Source organism: Grampus griseus, assembly GCF_964374135.1.
Source record: "Grampus griseus genome assembly, chromosome: 5".
NCBI classification, from domain to species: Eukaryota; Metazoa; Chordata; class Mammalia; order Artiodactyla; family Delphinidae; genus Grampus; species Grampus griseus.
This window is the reverse complement of record NC_138998.1, coordinates 102,928,058-102,951,480: the sequence shown is the minus strand read 5'-3', so window position 1 is coordinate 102,951,480 and position 23,423 is coordinate 102,928,058. Positions and strand designations below refer to the sequence as shown.

Here is a 23,423-nt window from a genome sequence, read left to right as displayed (position 1 = left end):
AAAACACAATGCTAGGTTACTTCAGCCCAAAATAAAAACAGATTTATATATTACGTGTTCTGAGTATTAACTCAAGTAGAAATTGTTAGAAAATTAATCTATACATACAACAAGAATACTGAATATTTTAAATCCTAAACCAATCTTCACCAGTTTTTAAGGCATTGATGCATTATTTATGTTTTTATTGCATGGGTTTCCTGGTGCATGCGTTTATTTCTCTTTTGATGGTTTATTGAGAACACAAAGCATTTGTCTCATTGTACTCTTTTTGTTTTAGAAGGGCTTACATTTGAAAGAGGTTGGCTTGTGGGTCTATTTTTGTTTTATATCAGTTCTTTTTTCTATCATTTTGTGAACGTCTTGTTCCCAAACACTCATCTGCAGATAAGATTCCTGAGACTGGTAGTAGTAGTATACTGATAAATGGATTTACTGCAATTTGTTAATCCATTCACTTGCCGATGACCATTGGGTTATTTCCAGTTTGGACTATTAAACTAATGCTTCAGTGAGCATATTTCTATAAGCCTTCTTATATAGGGTATGATTCCTTTTCTCTCAGGTAAATACTAGGAGTAGACTGGATTATATGATACATGCATACTTCGCTTTTGAAAAAATGGTCAACTGTTTCCAAACTTCTTGTATTATTATATATTTCAACCAGCAGTGTATGAGAGTTCCATTTTCTCTACATCCTTGTCAATGCTTAGTATGGCCAACTTTTAAAATGTTAACTGTTCTAATAGGTATTTAGTTGTCTCTCATGTGGTTTCAATTTGCATTTCCTAATGAATAATGATGTTGAAATCTTTTCTTTCTGTGTTTCTTTTTTTTTATATACAGCAGGTTCTTATTAGTTATCTATTTTATACGTATTAGTGTATATATGTCAAGCCCAATCTCCCAATTCATCACACACACACACACACACACCCCACACTCCATTTTTCCCCCTTGGTGTCCATATATTTGTTCTCTACATCTGTGTCTCTATTTCTGCCTTGATGAAATCTTTTCCTGTACTTATTTCCCATTCACATATCATCTTTGGAAAGCTGTCCAAATATTTTGCTCATTTTTTATTGGATTGTTTGCTTTCTTAAGTTCTGTCTATAAACTGTTAATAACAAGTCCTTTATCAGATATATGCTTTGCAAATATTTTCCCTACGTTTATGGCTTTTTCTTTTCACTTTCTTAACAGTGTCTTATGAATAGCAGAAGTTTTTAATTTTGGTGAAATTCAATTTATTCATGTTCTTTTATTGATTGTGCTTTTCGTGTCACATTTAAAAATCTATGCCAAAATGCAAAATCACGAAGCTTTTCTCCTATGTTTTCTATAGTTTTATGTTAGATGTATGATCCCATTATGAATTGGTTTTTGTGTGTAATGTGTGGTATGTATCAAAGTTTACTTTTTGCAGCTGTATATATCTAATTATTACAATGTCATTTGAAAGGATTATTCTCCACTGAATTACCTTCACACTGTTTTCAAAAATCAGCTATCTACATATGTGTGGCTCTATTTCTGAACTTCTTATTCTGTTCTATTGATCAATTTGTCTACCTTTATGCCAATACCAGACAGTTTTGACTATTGTTGCTTTTTAATGTCTTGAAATCAGGTAATGTTGGTCTTCCAACTTTCTTCTTTTTCAGTTTTTTGTGTGTTTTAGCTCCTTTGCATTTAGACCCTTTACCCAGGTTTTCATAATGTTAATATCTTACATAACCATGGCATATTTATCAAAACAAAGAAATTAACATTGGCACAATACTATTAACGGAACTACAGATTTTAATAGAATTTCACCAGATTTTTCTTTAATATCTTCTTGCTGACCCAGGATCCAGTCCAGGATACCATGTTGCCTTTAGTCATTATGTTTACATTTCTCCAGTGTGTGACAGTTTCTCTGTCTTTCCTTGTTTTTCATGACTTTGGCACATTTGAAGACTACTGGTGAAATATTTTGTAGAATTTTCCTCGGTTTGGGCTTGGCTGGTATCTTATGATAAGATTGGGTTCATGGATTTTGAAGAAGTGTATTATCTTTTTTATATATTTTGAGATTTGACTTGCTAAAATTTTGTTTGGAATTTTTGCATCTATATGAAGAATATTGGTCTATAGTTTTTTTATAATCTAATAATGTTTTTGTTTGAATTTGGTATCAGGGTAATGATTGATTCATAGAATGAGTTAGGAAGAAATTGTTCCATTTTAATTTTCTGGAAGAACATTTGCAGAACTGGTATTCTTTCTTTCTTAAATGTTTTGTGGAATGCACCAGGGAAGCAATCAGGGTCTTGTGTTTTCTTTGTGGGAAAGTTTTCTTGCGGTACGCGGGCCTCTCACTGTTGTGGCCTCTCCCGTTGTGGAGCACAGGCTCCGGACACGCAGGCTTAGCGGTCATGGCTTACGGCCCCAGCAGCTCCGCGGCATGTGGGATCTTCCCAGACCGGGGCACGAACCCGCGTCCCCTGCATCGGCAGGCGGACTCTCAACCACTGCGCCACTAGGGAAGCCCTATGGGAAAGTTTTAAACTTCAATTTATTTAGTAAATTTGGGACCTTCAGATTTTCTATTTATTCTTGAATGAGTTTTGGCAATTTTTATCTTTCAAGAAATCTGCCCTTTTCCTCTGAGTTGTCTAATATATTGGCATAATATTATTCACAGAATTACCTTATTATCTTCTTAAATATCTGTAGAGTCCATAGTAATGCCAACTCTCTCATTCCTGATATTTGTAATTTATGTCTTCATTTCCCTTGATATATCTGGATAAATATTTTCGATTTCATTGATCTCAAAGAACCAGCTTTTTGTATCCTGCTTTTCTTACTTCTAACTTATTTAGCTTCCAATCTCTATTATTTTCTTTCTTCTACTTAATTTTAATTTAATGTGCTCTTCTTTTCCTAGTTGTTTAAGGAGAAAGTTAATATCATTATTTGAAAACTTCTTTTCTTATAGAGTCATTTAATGCTACAAATATCAAAAGTTGATTTCAAATGTTGATATTTAAGAAATTTCTTGATCCATGTATATTGACTTAGTAAAGAGTGACTTCCTTGAACTTTCTGAATTTTAATATATATTGATTCTGTTAGGTTTTCTATATTCTAAATTGGGTTTTCAACCATATGCTATGCAGAAAGATTATTTAATTTCTTCCTTTTCAATAGTTATGTATCTTTCTGTTTCCTTCTTTACTGCATTGGCCAGATCTTAAACAACATTAAATTGTAGTAGTGATAGTGGATATGCTTGTCTATTACCAATCCCTAATGGGACTAGCTCATATTTCAATGCCAACTGAATGATTTGATTTTGTTTTCAAATTGATGTTTGCTTTCATTAAATAATCCGTTTTTTCTTAGTAGTTTACTGACTGAGTTTTATGAGAAATGGAGTTTGGATTATATAAAATTACTTTTTTGAATACCTATTAAGATTTATTTGTGAATTATGAACATGACAATTTAAATGTTTCCTAATAATAAATCATCATTACATTGTTTGAATGAGATCAAGTTGGTGACAGTCAATTATTATTTTATTGTAATGTTAAATTAACTGTTTTATTTTATTTAGGAATTTTGCTTGTGGTATGTGTTATCACTTTATTATTTTCATTTTAGTTTTGAACTACTACTTTTGTTATGTTTTAATATCAGAATTATATACAACAGTTTCACAGAACAAATTTAGAATATTTTTATGTTCATAATATTCTGAAAAAGTTTGTATAACATTTATAAATATATCTTCATTGAAAGTTTGAAAGGACTCAACTGCAAAAAGAATTCGGGCACAGAGATTATTTGTGAATTAAGTCTTTCATAAGTCATACTCATTTTCTTCCAATAGTTATAGCTTCAATCAAATCTCCACCACTTCTTGCATTGTATTTAACATTTATATGCTGTAGCAAAACATTCTTTGAAATGGGAATGTTATTTGTCTGAAAGTGGAAAAAAATTCAAGAATGTTATTTTTCTCTGCTTTTTTCTTTATCTTATATTCTTATTAGTTCCATTTGTTTTGAATTTGTTTATTCCCCTCCATATGATAGCAGGATTTCTACACTGCATTCTTCTCCTCGTCCCCCTTTTTTCTAAGTTTTCATTGCATCTGTGTGCCAGAACTTGGTTCATCCTTTAATGTTTCAATTTTCAGTGAAAATTTGTGGCAGATGTGTCTTTTCAAATTAGCATCAAGTTATGCAATTTTAAAATTTTTATTGAAATTAAGAAACACAGAAAAATACACATAGCGTAACTGTGTTAGAGCTCAATTATCACAAAGTGAATTCACCCACACAATCAGCATCCAGGTCAAGAAACAGACCATTATCAACACCCCAGAAGCTTTGTGTTCCCTCCGAATCTCCACTTCCGTAAATGTATTATTATCTTGACTACTAACACCATAGTTAGTATGAACTCATTTTGTACTTTCACACATAAAATTATGAATTATTTTTTGTGCATATAATACTTTTCATTCAACATTTTGTATGTGATATTCATCCATGTAGTTGCATGAAGCTAGATTTTCTGTTAATTTTCATTGTTGTTTGGTATTTTATTGAATGAATATATCACAATTTATTTATATATTCTATTAATGATGGACAGTTAATTCTAGTTTGAAGCTATTAGGAATAATGTTCCAATGAATATCCTAGTATATGTATTTTGGTACAATATTTATGCATTGCATGCCTCTTGGAATGTACCTAAGAGTGGAATATAATATACACGTGTGTGTATATATAAAATATACTATTAAGCTACATAATCACAAATTATTGGCTTTGTCAGTTTTCATATTATTTTAGTCACATTCTAATAATGTGCAGTAGGATCTCTCTGTAGTTTAAATATGCACTTCACTGATTTCTATGGAGGCTGAGTGTTTTTTTCAAATGTGCATTAGCATTTGGATATCTTCCTTGTGAAGTGCTTACTCACATGTATTGCTTATCATTCTAATTGCATTGCCTGTCTTTTCTTAGCAACTTGCAAAAGTTGTAATGGATATGAGTCTTTTTTTAAGTATTGTAAATATTTATTTCCATTCTTTGATTTGCCTTTAACTCTTTCTAAATATGGTATTTTTTGATGATTGGGAATTCTTGATTTTAACTTATCAATTTTTAATGGTTATAGCTTTCTATGTTCTTTTTTAAAACATCTTTATTGGAGTATAACTGCTTTACAATGGTGTGTTAGTTTCTGCTTTATAACAGAGTGAATCAGTTATACATATACATATATCCCCATATTTCTTCCCTCATCTGTCTCACTCCCTCCTACTCGCCCTGTCCCAGCCCTCTAGGTGGTCACAAAGCACTGAGCTGATCTCCCTGTGCTATGCGGCTGCTTCCCACTAGCTAGCTATTTTACATTTGGTAGTGTATATATGTCCATGCCACTCTCTCACTTTGTCCCAGCTTACCCTTCCCCCTCCCCATATCCTCAAGTCCATTCTCTAGTAGGTCTGCGTCTTTATTCCCATCTTGCCCCTAGGTTCTTCATGACATTTCTTTTTCCCTTAGATTCCATATATATGTGTTAGCATACGGTATTTGTTTTTCTCTTTCTGACATACTTCACTCTGTATGACAGACTCTAGGTCCATCCACCTCACTACAAATAACTCAATTTCGTTTTTTTATGGCTGAGTAGTATATATGTACCACATCTTCTTTATCCATTCATCTGCTGATGGACACTTAGGTTGCTTCCATGTCCTGGCTACTGTAAATAGAGCTGCGATTAACATTTTGGTACATGATTCTTTTTGAATTACGGTTTTTCAGGGTATATGCCCAATACGGGGATTGCTGGGTCGTATGGTAGTTCTATTTTTAGTTTTTTAAGGAACCTCCAAACTGTTCTCCATAGTGGCTGTGTCAATTTACATTCCCACCAACAGTGCAAGAGTGTTCCCTTTTCTCCACACCCTCTCCAGCATTTATTGTTTCTAGATTTTTTGATGATGGCCATTCTGACTGGTGTGAGATGATATCTCATTGCAGTTTTGATTTGCATTTCTCTAATGATTAATGATATTGAGTATTCTTTCATGTGTTTGTTGGCAATCTGTATATCTTCTTTGGAGAGCTGTCTATTTAGGTATTCTGCCCATTTTTGGATTGGGTTGTTTGTTTTTTTGACATTGAACTGCATGAGCTGCTTGTAAATTTTGGAGATTAATCCTTTGTCAGTTGCTTCATTTGTAAATATTTTCTCCCATTCTGAGGGTTGTGTTTTCGTGTTGTTTATGGTTTCCTTTGCTGTGCAAAAGCTTTTAAGTTTCATTAGGTCCCATGTGTTTATTTTTGTTTTATTACCATTTCTCTAGGAGGTAGGTCAAAAAGGATCTTGCTGTGATATATGTCATGGAGCGTTCTGCCTATGTTTTCCTCCAAGAGTTTAAAAGTGTCTGGCCTTACATTTAGATCTTTAATCCATTTTGAGTTTATTTTTGTGTATGGTGTTACAGAGTGTTCTTATTTCATTCTTTGACATGTAGCTGTCCAGTTTTTCCAGCACCACTTATTGAAGAAGCTGTCTTTTCTCCACTGTATATTCTTGCCTCCTTTATCAAAGAAAAGGTGACCATATGTGCGGGAGTTTATCTCTGGGCTTTCTATCCTGTTCCATTGAGCTATATTTCTGTTTTTGTTCCAGTACCATACTGTCTTGATGACCGTAGCTTTGTAGTATAGTCTGAAGTCAGTGAGCCAGATTCCTCCAGCTCCATTTGTCTTTCTCAAGATTGTGTTGGCAATTCGGGATCTGTTGTGTTGCCATAAGATTGTGAGATTTTTTGTTCTACTTCTGTGAAAAATGCCAGTCATAGTTTAATGGGGATTGCATTGAACCTGTAGATTGCTTTGGGTAGTACAGTTATTTCCACAATGTTGATTCTTCCAATCCGAGGACATGGTATATGTCTCCATCTATTTGTATCATCTTTAATTTCTTTCATCAGTATCTTATAATTTTCTGCATACAGGTCTTTTGTCTCCTTAGGTAGGTTTATTCCTAGATATTTTATTCTTTTTGTTGCAGTGGTAAATGGGAGTGTTTTCTTAATTTCACTTTCAGATTTTTCATCATTAGTGTATAGGAATGCAAGAGATTTCTGTGCATTAATTTTGTATCCTGCTACTTTACCAAATTCATTGATTAGCTCTAGTAGTCTTCTGGTGGCATCTTTAGGGTTCTCTATGTATAGTATCATGTCATCTGCAAACAGTGACAGCTTTATTTCTGCTTTTCCATTTTGGATTCCTTTTATTTCTTTTTCTTCTCTGATTGCTGTGGCTAAAATTTCCAAAACTATGATGAATAATAGTGGTGAGAGTGGGCAACCTTGTCTTGTTCCTGATCTTCGTGGAAATGGTTTCAGGTTTTCACCATTGAGGACAATGTTGGCTGTGGGTTTGTCATATATGGGCTTTATTATGTTGAGGTAAGTTCCCTCTATGCCTACTTTTTGGAGGGTTTTTATCATAAATGGTTGAATTTTGTCAAAAGCTTTTTCTGCATCTATTGAGATGATCATATGGTTTTTCTCCTTCAGTTTGTTAATATGGTATATCACATTGATTGATTTGTGTATATTGAAGAATCCTTGCATTCCTGGGATCAACCCCACTTGACCATGGTGTATGATCCTTTTAATGTGCTGTTGGATTTTGTTTGCCAGTATTTTGCTGAGGATTTTTGCATCTATGTTCATCAGTGATATTGGCCTGTAGTTTTCTTTCTTTGTGACATCTTTGTCTGGTTTTGGTATCAAGGTGATGGTGGCCTCGTAGAATGAGTTTGGGAGTGTTCCTCCCTCTGCTATATTTTGGAAGAGTTTGAGAAGGATAGGTGTTAGCTCTTCTCTAAATGTTTGATAGAATTAGCCTGTGAAGCCCTGTGGTCCTGGGCTTTTGTTTTTTGGAACATTTTTAATCACATTTTCAATTTCAGTGCTTGTTATTGGTCTGTTCATATTTTCTATTTCTTCTGTTTCAGTCTTAGAAGGTTGTGCATTTCTAACAGTTCGTCCATTTCTTCCAGGTTGTCCATTTTATTGGCATATAGTTGCTTGTAGTAATTTCTCATGATTCTTTGTATTTCTGCAGTGTCAGTTGTTACTTCTCCTTTTCCATTTCTAATTCTATTGATCTGAGTCTTCTCTCTTTTTTTCTTGATGAGTCAGGCTAGTGGTTTATCCATTTTGTTTATCTTCTCAAAGAACCAGCTTTTAGTTTTATTGATCTTTGCTATCATTTCCTTCATTTCTTTTTCATTTGTTTCTGATCTGATTTTATGATTTCTTTCCTTCTACAAACATTGTAGTTTTTTGTTCTTCTTTTTCTTATTGCTTTAGGTGTAAGGTTAGATTTTTTATTTGAGGTGTTCTTTGTTTCTTGAGGTAGGATTGTATTTTTATAAACTTCCCTCTTGGGACTACTTTTGCTGCATCCCATAGGTTTTGGGTCATCGTGTTTTCATTGTCATTTGTTTCTAGGTATTTTTTGATTTCCTCTTTGATTTCTTCAGTGATCTCTTGGTTATTTAGTAGTGTATTGTTTAGCCTCCATGTGCTTGTATTTTTACAGATTTTTTCCTGTAATTGATATCTAGTCTCATAGAGTTGTTTTCAGAAAAGATACTTGATACGATTTCAATTTTCTTAAATTTACCAAGGCTTGATTTGTGACCCAAGACATGACCTATCCTGGAGAATCTTCCATGAGCACTTAAGAAGAAAGTGTATTCTAGTTTTTTGGATGGACTGTCCTATAAATATCAATTAAGTCCTTCTTTTTTTTTTTCCCCCTTTCTTTTTCTTTATTTGTAACTATTTAAAGCTTTCATATAACTATCTGCAGTATGAGCTGATACTAAATAAAATATCAATTAGGTGATGAAACTAACATCCAACAAGCAAATATAATCATTAAACTTTCTGCTGTACCCATTTTTTAAAATCTTGGTTCTGGTAAAATAATATCACAGTGATTTTTTTCTCCTGTCAGAGAATGGCTATACTTGCTTTTCAATGATTGTGTTTTGTTCAAACATATATATTCTCTGTATTCAAAAACTGTGATAACAAAAGAACTATTTTATAAGAAATTTAACATAATAGCCTCTACCCTTGGGTAGAGTACATTAGAATGTTTGTACAGTTATTTCGTAGGTAGTTTGATGAAACAGTATTTCATTAGAGGAAAATCTGTACTTATCAGAAGAGGATGATTCAGTGGATATGCAAATGAGGTGGCTAGTCTTCCTTATATTTTTCTCACCTCCAGAATAGCCAGAAAGGAGTGAGAATTCTAGGGCTACAATCTTTAATTTTTTTGTTGTTGTTGTTGTTGTTGTACGCAGGCCTCTCACTGTTGTGGTCTCTCCTGTTGTGGAGCACAGGCTCTGGACACGCAGGCTCAGCGGCCATGGCTCACAGGCCCAGCTGCTCCACAGCATGTGGTATCTTTCCAGACCGGGGCACGAACCCGTGTCCCCTGCATTAGCAGGTGGACTCTTAACCACTGCGCCACTGGGGAAGCCCTACAATCTTTAACTTTATAAAGGCAGTTAGCATCTTTCTTTGATGGAAATATTAGAACATAGCATAAGATTTTTTCCTCTTTTGAGAAGACCAAAGCTCTGAAAATGTACTTGGATTATTAACACCTAAGTCACAGCAGTTCAAAAGTTCAAGGATAAATATGGATCTGGAGATAATCCCTGAAAGAATTCCACCTTAGTAGACAAAGAAAATGGCTGAGATCACATCAACAGGACTCCCTTTAATAGGTGCAAAAATAAGGTCACGTAAGAAGAGAAGAAACTCTTGTCAGCTCCTCTGGAGGGAGGATATGAATAGCAAAAGAAACTAGTAGAAGGAGTGGGAAAAACGTTGAAGAGACAAGCAGTTAAAGACCAAGTTAAGATCAGAAGTAGCTACGAAACTTTTTCTTGCAATGACAATGGAAGCAAAGAGGCATACAGCCACATGGTAATTCCTCTCTCTCTGCTCATTCTGAGTCGTGTCTGTTCTCTGTGTTCTAATAATGCTATGTTGATATACTTATCACTTCACATTGTATTATTGGCTTACCTCCCTCTCTAGTCACATTAGGAGTAGACTGAAAGCAACATGAAGTCTCTTATTTCTTTATCCTCAGTGCCTAGCACAAGATCTGGAATATACTGTTTATCAACTGTCTGTCAAATGAATGAGCCAGGTTCAACACTATATGATCTTGAGAGAGACAAAGTAGTCAAGTAAACATCCAAAACCAAAATAAGTATTACTTTAGAGTAATCTCTGAGATAATATGGAAGTACACATAATCGATATAATTCCAATTAAACGCAAAGACATTTGACACTACTTAGCCTATATGTAAATGATTCTTTATAGACCAATGATAATTTTGCATTAGGTATTTTGAAATATTGAAAATAGTTCATTAATGCTTCTAGGTAACTTTATTGATTCCTAGTTGGACGCTAGTGAGCTAGAACTCAAGAAATCCATGAGATCCAAGTTCTGGAGTGTTCCTGGACCTGGGCTATACCTGAGTTTATAGGTGAGTGTCAGATGATGCTACTCTCAGGATAGGAAAGCTGCCAACATTGGGAAACAAAGACACAGCCTGATATCTGACATCACAGTTCTTTAGAGTTAATTGATTCATTACTGACAGTTCTGTTTACTGCGGTTCTGAACATTGTTGCCAGGGAAAGTGCTAAGGAGAGTTGCTGAACATCGAACCTGCACATCAGCGCTTGCCCCAAGGTGAATCCAGACATTTAAAAGAGACTTATATTGGGCTTCCCTCGTGGCACAGTGGTTGAGATTCTGCCTGCCGATGCAGGGGACATGGGTTCGTGCCCTGGTCCAGGAAGATCCACATGCCGCGGAGCAGCTGGGTCCGTGAGCCATGGCTGCTGAGCCTGTGCGTCCGGAGCCCGTGCCACGCAACGGGAGAGGCCACGACAGTGAGAGGCCCGCGTACCGCAAAAAAAAAAAAAAAAAAAAAAAGAATTATATTGAAGGTCCTTCTTTTTTAATGTATCATTCAAAGCTTGTGTTTCCTTATTTATTTTTATTTTGGATGATCTGTCCATTGGTGAAAGTGGGGTGTTAAAATCCCCTACTATGATCGTGTTACTGTCATTTTCCCCTTTTATGGATGCTAGCATTTGCCTTATGTATTGAGGTCCTCCTATTTGTGGTGCATAAATAGTTAAAATTGTTATATCTTCTTCTTGGATTGATCCCTTGATCATTATGTAGTGTCCTTCTTTGTCTCTTGTAATAGTCTTTGTTTTAAAGTCTATTTTGTCAGATATGAGAATTGCTACTCCAGTTTTCTTTTGATTTCCATTTGCATGGAATATCTTTTTCCATCCACTCATTTTCAGTCTGTATATGTCCCTAGGTCTGAAGTGGGTCTCTTGTAGACAGCATATATACGGGTCTTGTTTTTGTATCCATTCAGCCAGTCTATGTATTTTGGTTGGAGCATTTAATCCATTTACATTTAAGGTAATTATCGATATGTATGTTCCTATTCCCATTTTCTTAATTGTTTTGGGTTTGTTATTGTAGGTCTTTTCCTTCTCTTGTGTTTCCTGCCTAGAGAAGTTCCTTTAGCATTTGTTGTAAAGCTGGTTTGGTGGTGCTGAATTCTCTTAGCTTTTGCTTGTCTGTAAAGCTTTTAATTTCTCTGTCAAATCTGAATGAGATCCTTGCTAGGTAAAGTAATCTTGGTTGTAGGTTTTTCCCCTTCATCAGTTTAAATATGTCCTGCCACTCCCTTCTGGCTTGGAGAGTTTCTACTGAAAGATCAGCTGTTAACCTTATGGGGATTCCCATGTATGTTATTTGTTGTTTTTCCCTTGTTGCTTTTAATATTTTTTCTTTGTATTTAATTTTTTTTTTTTTCTGTACACGGGCCTCTCACTGTTGTGGCCTCCCCCGTTGCAGAGCACAGGCTCTGGACGCACAGGCTCAGCGGCCATGGCTCACAGGCCCAGCTGCTCTGCGGCATGTGGGATCTTCCCAGACTGGGGCACGAACCCATGTCTCCTGCATCGGCAGGCGGTCTCTCAACAACTGCACCACCAGAGAAGCCCTGTATTTAATTTTTGACAGTTTGATTAATATGTGTCTTGGTGTGTTTCTCCTTGGATTTATCCTGTATGGGACTCTCTGTGCTTCCTGGACTTGACTATTTCCTTTCCCATATTTGGGAAGTTTTCAACTATAATCTCTTCAAATATTTTCTCACTCCCTTTCTTTTTCTCTTCTTCTTCTGGGACCCCTATCATTTGAATGTTGGTATGTTTAATGTTGTCCCAGAGGTCTCTGAGACTGTCCTCAATTCTTTTCATTCTTTTTTCTTTATTCTGCTCTGAGGTAGTTATTTCCACTATTTTATCTTCCAGGTCACTTATCCGTTCTTCTGCCTCAGTTGTTCTGCTATTGACCCCTTCTAGAGAATTTTTGATTTCATTTATTGTGTTATTCATCACTGTTTGTTTGCTCTTTAGTTCTTCTAGGTCCTTGTTAAACGTTTCTTGTATTTTCTCCATTCTATTTCCAAGATAGATAATTCCTGTTCATGCACACAGGCTTCTTGGTGGCTTCAGCAGCAGCCTTAGCATCTCATGCCCGTCTCTGGGGTTTGCACTGATAGCCGCAGCTCACGCCCATCTCTGGAGCTCCTTTAAGTGGCACTCTTAATCCCCTCTCCTCATGCACCAGGAAACAAAGAGGCAAGAAAAGTTCTTGTAGGTCCTTGTTAAACATTTCTTATATTTTCTCCATTCTATTTCCAAGATTTTGGATCATCTTTACTATCATTATTCTGAATTCTTTTTCAGGTAGACTGCCTATTTCCTCTTCTTTCATTAATTCTGGTGGGTTTTTACCTTGCTCCTTCATCTGCTGTGTGTTTCTCTGTCTTCTCATTTTGCTTAACTTACTGTGTTTGGGGTCTCGTTTTTGCAGGCTGCAGGTTCGTAATTCCCATCGTTTTTGGTGTCTGCCCTCAGTGGCTAAGGTTGGTTCAGTGGGTTTTGTCGGCTTCCTGGTGGAGGGGACTAGTGCCTGTGTTCTGGTGGATGAGGCTGGATCTTCTTTCTGGTGTCACGTCTGATGGTGTGTTTTGGGGTGTCTGTGGCCTTATTATGATTTTAGGCAGCCTCTCTACTAATGGGTGGGGTTGTGTTCCTGTCTTGCTAGTTGTTTGTCATAGGGTGTCCAGCACTGGAGCTTGCTGGTCGTTGAGTGGAGCTGGGTGCTGGTGTTGAGATGGAGATCTCTGGGAGATTTTCTCCATTTGATATTACATGGAGCTGGGAGGTCTCTAGTGGAACAATGCCCTGAACTTGGCTCTCCCACCTCAGAGGCACAGCCCTGACGCCTGGCTGGAGCACCAAGAGCCTGTCCTCCACATGGCTCAGAATAAAAGGGAGAAAGAACGAAAGAAAGAACGAAAGAACGAAAGAAAGAAAGAAAGAAAGAAAGAAAGAAAGAAAGAAAGAAAGAAAGAAAGAAATTGATAAAATAAAATAAAATAATTAAAATAAATATTAAAATTTTTTTTTAAGTAATAAAAAGAAAGAAAGAAGAGAACAACCAAACCAAAGAACAAATCCACCAATGATAACAAACGCTAAAAACTATACTAAAAAAACAAAACAAAACAAAAAACCGGACAGACAGAACCCTAGGACAAATGGTAAAAGCAAAGCTGTACAGACAAAATTACACACAGAAGCATACACATACACACTCACAAAAAAAGAAAAAGGGAAAAAAATATATGTATTGTTGCTCCCAAAGTCCACCTCCTCAATTTGGGATGATTCGTTGTCTATTCAGATATTCCACAGATGCAGGGTACATCAAGTTGATTGTGGAGATTTAATCTGCTGCTCCTGAGGCTGCTGGGAGGGATTTCCCTTTCTCTTCTTTGTTTACACAGCTCCCGGGGTTCAGCTTTGGATTTGGCCCCGCTTCTGCGTGTAGGTTACCTGAGGGCGGTTCTTCTTCGCTCAGACAGGAGGGGGTTAAAAGAGCAGCTGATTCGGGGGCTCTGGCTCACTCAGGCCGGGGGAGGGAGGGGTACGGATGTGGGGCGAGCCTGCGCCTGCGGCAGCAGAGGCCAGCTTGACGTTGCACCAGCCTGAGGCGTGCCATGCGTTCTCCCGGGGAAGTTGTCCCTGGATCACGGGTCCCTGGCAGTGGCGGGCTGCACAGGCTCCTGGGAGGGGAGGTGTGGAGAGTGACTTGTGTTCACACACAGGCTTCTTGGTGGCAGCAGCAGCAGACTTAGCATCTTATGCCCGTCTCTGGGGTCTGCACTGATAGCCGCGGCTCGCGCCCGTCTCTGGAGCTCCTTTAAGCAGCGCTCTTAAACCCTTCTCCTCGCGCACCAGGAAACAAAGAGGGAAGAAAAAGTCTCTTGCCTGTTCGGCAGCTGCAGACCTTTTCCCCGGATTCCCTCCCGGCTAGCCGTGGCGCACTAACCCCTTCAGGCTGTGTTCACGCCGCCAGTCCTCTCCCTGCGCTCCAACTGAAGCCCGAGCCTCAGCTCCCAGCCCCCGCCCGCCCTGGTGGGGGAGCAGACAAGCCTCTCGGGCTGGTGAGTGCTGGTTGGCACTGATCCTCTGTGCGGGAATCTCTCCGCTTTGCCCTCCGCACCCCTGTTGCTGTGCTCTCCTCCGCGACTCCGAAGCTTCCCCCTTCCGCCACGCCCATCTTCGCCAGTGAAAGGGCTTCCTAGTGTGTGGAAACCTTTCCTCCTTCACAGCTCCCTCCCACTGGTGCAGGTCCCGTCCCTATTCTTTTGTCTCTGTTTTTTCTTTTTCTTTAGCCCTGTGCAGGTACGTGGGGATTTTCTTGCCTTTTGGGAGGTCTGAGGTCTTCTGCCAGTGTTCAGTAGGTGTTCTGTAGGAGTTGTTCCACATGTAGATGTATTTCTGATGTATTTTTGGGGAGGAAGGTGATCTTCACGTCTTACTCTTCTGCCATCTTGAAGCCTTTTTATGTTCTTTTAAGAAATCTTTCCTTACATCAAGATCATGGAGTTACTCTATTATTAGTATCTAGAAGTTTGTTAGAGTGCCACACATATATAGTAGGATGTGCCATTCCCCCTCCTTTTAAAGTATTGGATGTCAAAACACACCACACAAAGCCAGCAAGTAACTTCAGTCGTTATTATTCATGCCGGCAGAAGCAAAATGAAGAAAATTTTTGGGTGAGGAGTAACTATGTCTCACCAGCAAGAGTTTGCTTTGGATGTGTGACAGAGGAGAGGGAAGAGAGTGAGTGAGGTTATGGGGGAAAGATATGTAGAGGTTAATATAATAATACATTAGTTTACCTGAGATATGCCTATGGTATAAACTGAAATAGTGGAATTGGATAGAAAAAAGATGAATTAAAGTATGAAAGAGATAAAACCAACAGGTCCTGGTTTCTAAATCATTTTAGAAAGTGAAGCTGTCCAGGGTGTTTTCAAAGATTTTGAATTAGATGACTAGGTTTTAAGAACCGAGAGAGAAGATATACAAAAAGATGATTTCTTTATAAGGAGAAATAACTTACTGATTTTTATGTTTTGTGCCTGAATTGTTTTGGGGAATTTTGGATAGAGAAGTCTGATGATTAATTGGAAATAGAATTTCAAAGCTAAAGAGAAAACCAGGACTAGATACAAAAAAATTAGGAAGTCATTGGTGTGTAAATAATATTGTTGATACTTGGAGAATTCCACTAAGAATGACTCAACACTTGAAAACAAGTGAATTAAGATACTAATAAGATATATTTTTAAATAAATGTAAATAAGATTAAATATGTGGAAAGACACCTTAACATAAGGGAAAAAATTCTAGCAGTAGTAGAATTGATAGTAAATAAGTGGATAAGTTGGCATATATGAGGAATAAAGTTGTCCATCAGAAATTGGATTAGTAAGTTACTGAAGCATAGAAATAACCATGAAACCAAATTCTGATAGCTCTCATTCTTCAAGGGCCTTAAAGTCAGTGTTCTAATTGGCTAATCCCTGCATCAGTTGGAATTACTCTTGGGTTTTTTGTCATATAGTGTGTTTTAGCCTTAAAACCTGAAGAACAGACCCTTGACCATGAAAAATGCACTGAAATAGTGTCATGTTAAACCATGTGTTGCTTTTTTTTTTTTTTTTGTGGTACGCGGGCCTCTCACTGTTGTGGCTTTTCCCGTTGCGGAGCACAGGCTCTGGACGCACAGGCTCAGCGGCCATGGCTCACAGGCCCAGCTGCTCTGCGGCATATGGGATCTTCCCGGACTGGGGCACGAACCCGTGTCCCCTGCATCGGCAGGTGGACTCTCAACCACTGCGTCACCAGGGAAACCCATGTGCTGCTTTTTAAGAAGCACCATAGCTGTGTTTCCTGAGTAGTAAATGCTTGTATTGCTTTTGACCAGATAGAAGGTTCTGTTTTTTATAAACTTTCTATAGTTCATTTTTAAATCCTAAATGTAACTAATGTGATTCCTTAGGAATAAAGTGAAAATAGGACAGAACTGGTGATGTAAGTCTGAGAACTACTCTGAGGTGAGAACAAAAGAAAAGAATTCAGTGAAGATCTATAGAGAAATAAGAGAATGAATGAGAGAATCAGAGTAGAGAGAAATAATGGACATGAATGAAGAACATTGTTTGAAAAGGTAGTGATCAACAGTTTCAAAAGCTGCAATAGTGACAAATAAGACTAAGACTGAAAGTATGCAATAGACATTCAACTAGAATTATGGTCTTTTGGAAGTAAGCTAAAAGGTGGTAATGATGGGTAATTGAATCTAAATTGAAAACTAACATATCAGAACTTCCATTTCACTTTCTTTAAGATTCTCTTATTTCATGCAATAAACTTATCACAGACTTTTTTTTTTTTTTTACACTAAAGCAATCATTGAAAGAGTACCGAAACTAGCTATTACCTTTTATTGAGCATCTCTTATATCTTGGGCACTGTTACACATTTTAGATATATTATTTAGTCTTTAGCCCAATAAATTAAACATTATGTTTACCTATTTTACAGATGGGCAATTGAGAATTTAGAAAGTTTAATTCAAAAGTTACACACACGGTAGTTCTCTAGTCACTACAAATTGTTTGAGAAAATTAATATCCCTATCAGGATCTCTTCTGAACCTTCTTCACTCTTTTGTTAACAGGCATTATTTCCTCAAGAGGAAAAAACTCTAAAGAGAAGACAGAGAAGAATCTCAACTGGTGACACTTTTTTCAACCTCATTTACACCTCAATTTTGAAACGCTCTATAATATTTAGGAATTAACAAAAAGATTACATGATAGATGATAGAAACTACCTAAGTTTTTTATTTAAAAGTATTTGTTGTCCATGGAATCCAGCTAAAAGACTCTATCAGTTACTAAAACATCCCTGCAAGACAACTGCTTTCAGAAAGACCTCTAGACTAGCACAAGTTGGTGCCACTAGCATACTATGATCAACAGTTTGTGCCATTAGAACGCTCTTACCAACTGGCCACAAGCAGCTCATTAACACCTCAACACACAGATGAAAAACAAAAGCAACCCAATAACCAATCTGTGGTCAGAGTAGAATCCCATAGTAATAACCCTGCAGTGCATCCCCTAAACTCTAACCAGAAGGTACAGAGATGCTCAATATTGCCCTCTGCCAAGTGTCAGGACACAATTTCACGGGACCTCTATAACAGGGTTCTGAAATCACCATTATCTCACTCCAAATATCAGGCCACACCTTCACTACACCTCCACCAGAGAACTCCCTGTGGCCTAATAAGAGAGGCTTGAGCTCACCGTTGTCCCACGCCAAACCTCAGATCACATCTTCACTTGACCTCACCAAGACATCATTGCCAGAGCCCAATCAGACAGCCTGGAGCTCACAATTACCCTTTCCCAATCCTCAGAATACATCTTCCCTAGACCTTTGCTGGATATCACCTTCACCGAAGTCTAATCGAAGGGTGTCAAGTTCATCATTATATGCCCTCTAACATCAAGAAACTCCTTCCCCAGACTACCTATGGACATTGTCATCTTTGGGACCTAATCAAAGAGCCTTTAGCTCAGCGTTACCCGAGTCCAAGCCTCAGAAAGCGTCTTCATTGGATAGCCTTTGACACTCTTTGTTAGAGCGCAATCAAAGATGTTTGACCTCACCATCATTCAACTCTACACCTCAAACACGACTTGGTTCAGACATCACCTTCTTTGGAGCCCAGTCAGATGACTCTGAGCTCATCGTTACCTGATTCCAGACCTCAGACAACACCTGTATTGAGCTCTAACTCCAGTGTTCTGAGATTAACGTTGTCCAACTCAAAAGAAAGGAAATCACCTTTACCACATTCTATGCATCAGTCAAAGAGTTTGCCATTGTTCCAGCCCAAAACACTTGATCGTAACTTCAGGACCCTGGGTTCACCAGTGTGTCACTCAAAATTTCAGAACACCACTTCACTAAGTGACAAACACAAGGCCACAGATCTTCCCTCACCCCATCCCAAACCAAATATCTCAGGTCCATCATTATTAAGCTCCAAACACTGCATCAGGAACATAGCTGCTTTAACATTGGGCTCCAGGCTCCAGAGTAAAAGCAGTTTTGGTCTTTATGAAAAGACAGAACCAAATAAGGAAATTCAATGGACTTTAGGTTATATTCATCCCTGCATTATCAAAGGTGGAACGGTCCCTGATGATGTTGTAAATAAAATTGTCAATTCTCTCTCCAAGACCAGAATCCAGAGGGATCTCTGTAGGCAGATTCTCTTTCGAAGGATGAGGGGAAGGGCAAATCCTCATCCTGGACCCCGCCTTTCATCAAGTTATATGGTTTGTTTAGCTTGTGCCTCCTGCATAAAATCTCAGTGTAACCATCTTACAGGAAGGAAAGACCCTCGTGCTGCAACACTATTTGTCAGCCCAGCACCTGAGGCCACTCCTGAGGGAGAAATAGAGGTGAAACTAGTTTTTATCCTCTCCCTACCAGAGACTTCTTTTTCATTCCCTGTGAAAGAAAATCAGCCTGATGAAGTCCCTGAAGAACACTTTGGAGGAATTGGGAAGATATCAAAATTTTTCCCTACATCTGAACCTGATATCACCAAGGAGGCTAATGTGAAGAAAACATGGCCGACAGTAGGCCCTGAAAACCAAGCTATAAGCCAACAGCCCCAGGCTATAGACTGGCTGCTCTATGTTAAGGAAAGTAGTAACCCTCAGTCGCAGTTCCTACTCCCCTCATCTTCTTCCTCATCGTCCTCTTCTTCCTCTTCCTCTTCCACTACACCCCCTTTACCTCCTCATCCTCTGAAAGAGTCTACCACATCTACCGTCTCAGGCTGTGTGTCCACTAAGGTACTTAGTTACCACTGGCTGCCTCCAGGGGTCTCCTGGCTTGAGTTTATATGTAGTAAAAATCACCAGCCACTTCCTGGAAAACCATGTCCAAGCCAATCACCATCTCCCCAAACAAGGCCTATGAGGAATAGCACCACAGTAAAAGGGAGAAAGGGGCCAAAGATACTGTTCAAAATGTTCCAGACAAAGGTTCAAAATGAGAGAAATCTTGATTAAATTAACTTTTTTGTTTCTTTGAAGGCAATTGACCTCTTAGTTCTTTGACATTAGAGATTGATTTCCTATCGTGCTTATTAAAATTCTTAGTATTAACTAAGCGTGCCTCTATAATTCAGCTGATGAAGCAGCTAGTTGAGGGGAACTATTACTCTTAAGTCTATTTTCTACTTAAATAATAGACTATGATCTCCTAGAAGCCAAATTGAATCCTATGTTTTTAACCAAATGCCTGGCTTACAGTAACCACTATAAAATAATTGTTAAGTGAATTAATAATAATTGGCCATAGACCAGAAACACCTCATTTGTCTTGCCCTGAACAGTATCTAACTCATTGTTATTCTCCTTCCTCATAAGATATAATAATGACAGAATCCTTAAACCAGTGTATGCTAATCCGTTTCCCTACCTCTAAAGAAAATTCACATCATGTTCAACAGGTAAGAATATATATAGAAAGGAATCTTTTCAGTTATGTGTTCCTAGGGAAAATTCTTCTATGCTAAGATCCCACACTCCAAAATGCAATGATTTACTCAACCTTAGTTAGCAAATCTCAGGAAAGAATAACTAACTGATGCAGACAATCCTACCTTATGCTGACTGTGCCAACATTTAAATTATGGGCTCTAAAGTCACTTGTTCATCACTTCTACCTATACAACATAAACGGGTTAATAAAAATGTTTAAAAATGTTTTTGTTTCACTGGGTCCACTAGTAGTGGGAAAAGGAGGGAATTGTCTTACCTATTACCTTAAGTGATTATCTCTAACCCCAAGGGCTAGAATTAGCTTCTCTTGCATGCACTGATGGCTCACACTTCTGCCTCTCCGCTCCACATCTTTCTGAACACCAGCTTGCATATGGGGCTTTTCCAGTGGAACATTGCACAGGCACCTCAAACTCAATATGGTCAAAACAGAATTTATCATCTTTACATTTACAACTTGCATCTTTACATTATAGTCCTTTGCCCTCTGTGTTCCCTATTTCAGTGGATGTACCACCATCTGTCATGGAGTTTGACTGTTTTTCTCATTGCCTGCCCCTCTCCAGGCCCATGTGTTCCATGGCCTTATTGTCTTCAGAATCCAGCTTTTTCCTTCAACCCCACTGCCACTATTCTAGTTGTGGTCACAGCATTTGTCAGCTAGATTACTCCTAAACATGTATTTTAACTTTTGAATGCATTTCTGAGACAAAATTTAATAAGGCCATTTCACTGTTTATAACACTTTTATCATTGCCCACTGTTTTCTGGGAAAAGTCTAAATTCCTTTTATGATTGAAACATGATAATTTTTCAAAATTATTTTCCAAAAATTTTTCAGAAATCTTTTCAAAAAAGATTTCTTATTCTTCTCCAGTTTCAGCCACATTAATTTCTTTACAGTGTGACGCAATCATCCTACACTTCTAAAACAACAATTCTGCTGTCCAGAAAGATCCATCCTTCTATACATTTTTGCTCTACAGGGCTCTATTTTGTCTTAACATCTTCTGGGAAGCCTTTTCCTGATCCACTTACAAAGAAAGAGTTTAGCTGGCCTTCTTATTACCATGAAACTCTGTTTTTACTCTTTATACTGCTTTTAACCATATTATAAAGCAACTATTTCTTGTCTGTCTTCACTCACTAGACTGAAAACTTCTTATTCACCATTTTATTTCTAGTTTTTATCTAGTCCTTGAAATAGAGTATGTTTCCTGAAATATGTATTGATATTGAATTAATGCTACTGAAGCTCTTCATCTGTTTAAAATTCTCTGAAATAAGTAATGCTTCATCTGTTTGCTTCTTTCCCATATTAGTATTGAATTGCTTTTTGTACTTTTTGTCTTGGTGAGAACATGCATAAAAATGTTACTGATGACAGTAGTCATCCTTGTCTTATATCTTATGTTAAAAGTGTTCCTTTCTAGTATTTCAGTATTTAATGTGATGTAGGCTTATGCATAGCTGATCAGTGATGATGAAGAAGAACTTAGGTGTGTCATAATGTGTTCAAGGCTTTCTCTAACCTCTTTAGAAAACCCTTGACGTGTGCTTAATTCACCCTGAATATCTCTGTTGATGACACACATCATCTGTATAATTACTTCTTTAATATGTTTTCTACTAGACTAAACTTCATAAGGGGAGGTCTTGTGTCTGACTTGTTTACCACTAACTTCTCAGGACCTAGTGATACCTGGCACATACTAAGTATTCAATAAATATTTATTGAATAAAATTAAACCAAGGAGTTCAACTGATTTTTATTTGTTGATGTAATTTACATGTTTAATTTTCCATTGTTTAGCTTATTTTCTAAACTTTATGCCTCATTTTAAAATTTTTCTTTATTTATTGGACTACGATTTAATTATTTTTAACTTCTCCATTGTATTGGCAGTTATTTATTTTGTTCTTAATTAGAACAGGTCTACTTTCAGAAAAAAATTTTTAAGAATTCGTTAACCATTATTTCCTAGTTTTTAAATTTGGAAATAAAATCCCATGAAACTTAATGGGAAAAATACACAGCAATGGCAAATATCCGACTCACTCTTCCAGCTTCTATTGATATACCAAGAGATTTCAAAATAGGGAACAATATGTGTTGTGCCAGAAAGGTCAAGAAATTTCTGTCAGATCTTATACAGATGAGAGCAGATTTCAGAAGGGCAGAAGGACTCAAAATTTACTGTATTTAAATAAAGAGATCAACTGAAAAGTAATAAAAAAAGATTTAATTGTGTCTCATTAGTGCCTTTTCCCTTAAATGGAAAGGCCTGGACATGAAAACAGGCTACATAGGAATTGGGAAGTAGAAAGTAGATTCTCTAAATTGTCACATTTTTATCAAACCAATTGATATAAAATGGTATGACATCTCTGGATGATAATTTGATAATAATATCAAAACCTTAATAATATACATAATCATTTTCCTTAGGATCATCTTCATTGGAATTTATTTTAAAGAAATTGTCATGACTATGTAGAATCATATAAACAAGTAGGCATTGTGTTTCTTTATAATAGTGAGGGGTTGGAAAAAATCTTGTTCATTAACAGAAAAATGTTTAAATACACCATGATCCATACATGTGATGCTTTTCCTAGTGAAAAAAAAATGTTATTTCTAACATTTCACCTACATTTATGTTAGGAATAGAAATACTTTCTTTAGGAAAATATCTTGAGAACCCTTGAGCATGGCTAGTGATCCTGAGCATGTTGAAAGAAGAAAGTGAAACAAAGAGGAGATAGATAAACTAATGCATTTAAGTTTCAAAAAGGAACTGTTCGATCAGAGACAGTGAAGAGAGAGAATTTATCATTTATGATTTAAGTGAAAACATACTCAGATTATAAGACATCACATGCAGTTTATATATGATTCCACCTTGAAAAACATTGAAATTTTGCATATATGTATCTGTGTGTACTTGTGTAAAATCTCTTTCATATGTATGAGAAAGATGGAATGACTGGAAGTAAACACCAAAATGTTGAATAAATGTGGTTATTATGGGACAATAATTATAATGGAGTGTTTAGGAAATGGGTAGATTTTTTTCATTTTCTTTTCTATATTTTCCAAATCTTCAATGAATATGAATTCCTTTTATAATCAACTTAAAACAAATGTTATGAAAATGAAAAACTGAAACATGTCATCTCGTCTATTTTAGATAAAATATGTAGCATACAATTTTG

The 23,423-nt window shown here is 37.0% G+C and overlaps 1 protein-coding gene across 1 annotated transcript in view; it reads left to right on the top strand.

Annotated features, from left to right (window-relative positions):
* The window catches only part of CSNK2A2IP (casein kinase 2 subunit alpha' interacting protein), a gene marked incomplete at its 5' end in the record, with an annotated part of 66,459 nt that extends 46,682 nt beyond the window's left edge, over positions 1-19,777 (top strand). The window contains 5 exon segments of the mRNA XM_082655335.1: positions 17,562-17,895; positions 17,898-18,124; positions 18,128-18,250; positions 18,254-18,315; positions 18,317-19,777. Coding sequence (XP_082511461.1) covers positions 17,562-17,895; positions 17,898-18,124; positions 18,128-18,250; positions 18,254-18,315; positions 18,317-19,712 — 2,142 coding nt within the window. The 3' untranslated portion in view covers positions 19,713-19,777.
* Between the last annotated feature and the right edge of the window lie 3,646 nt (positions 19,778-23,423).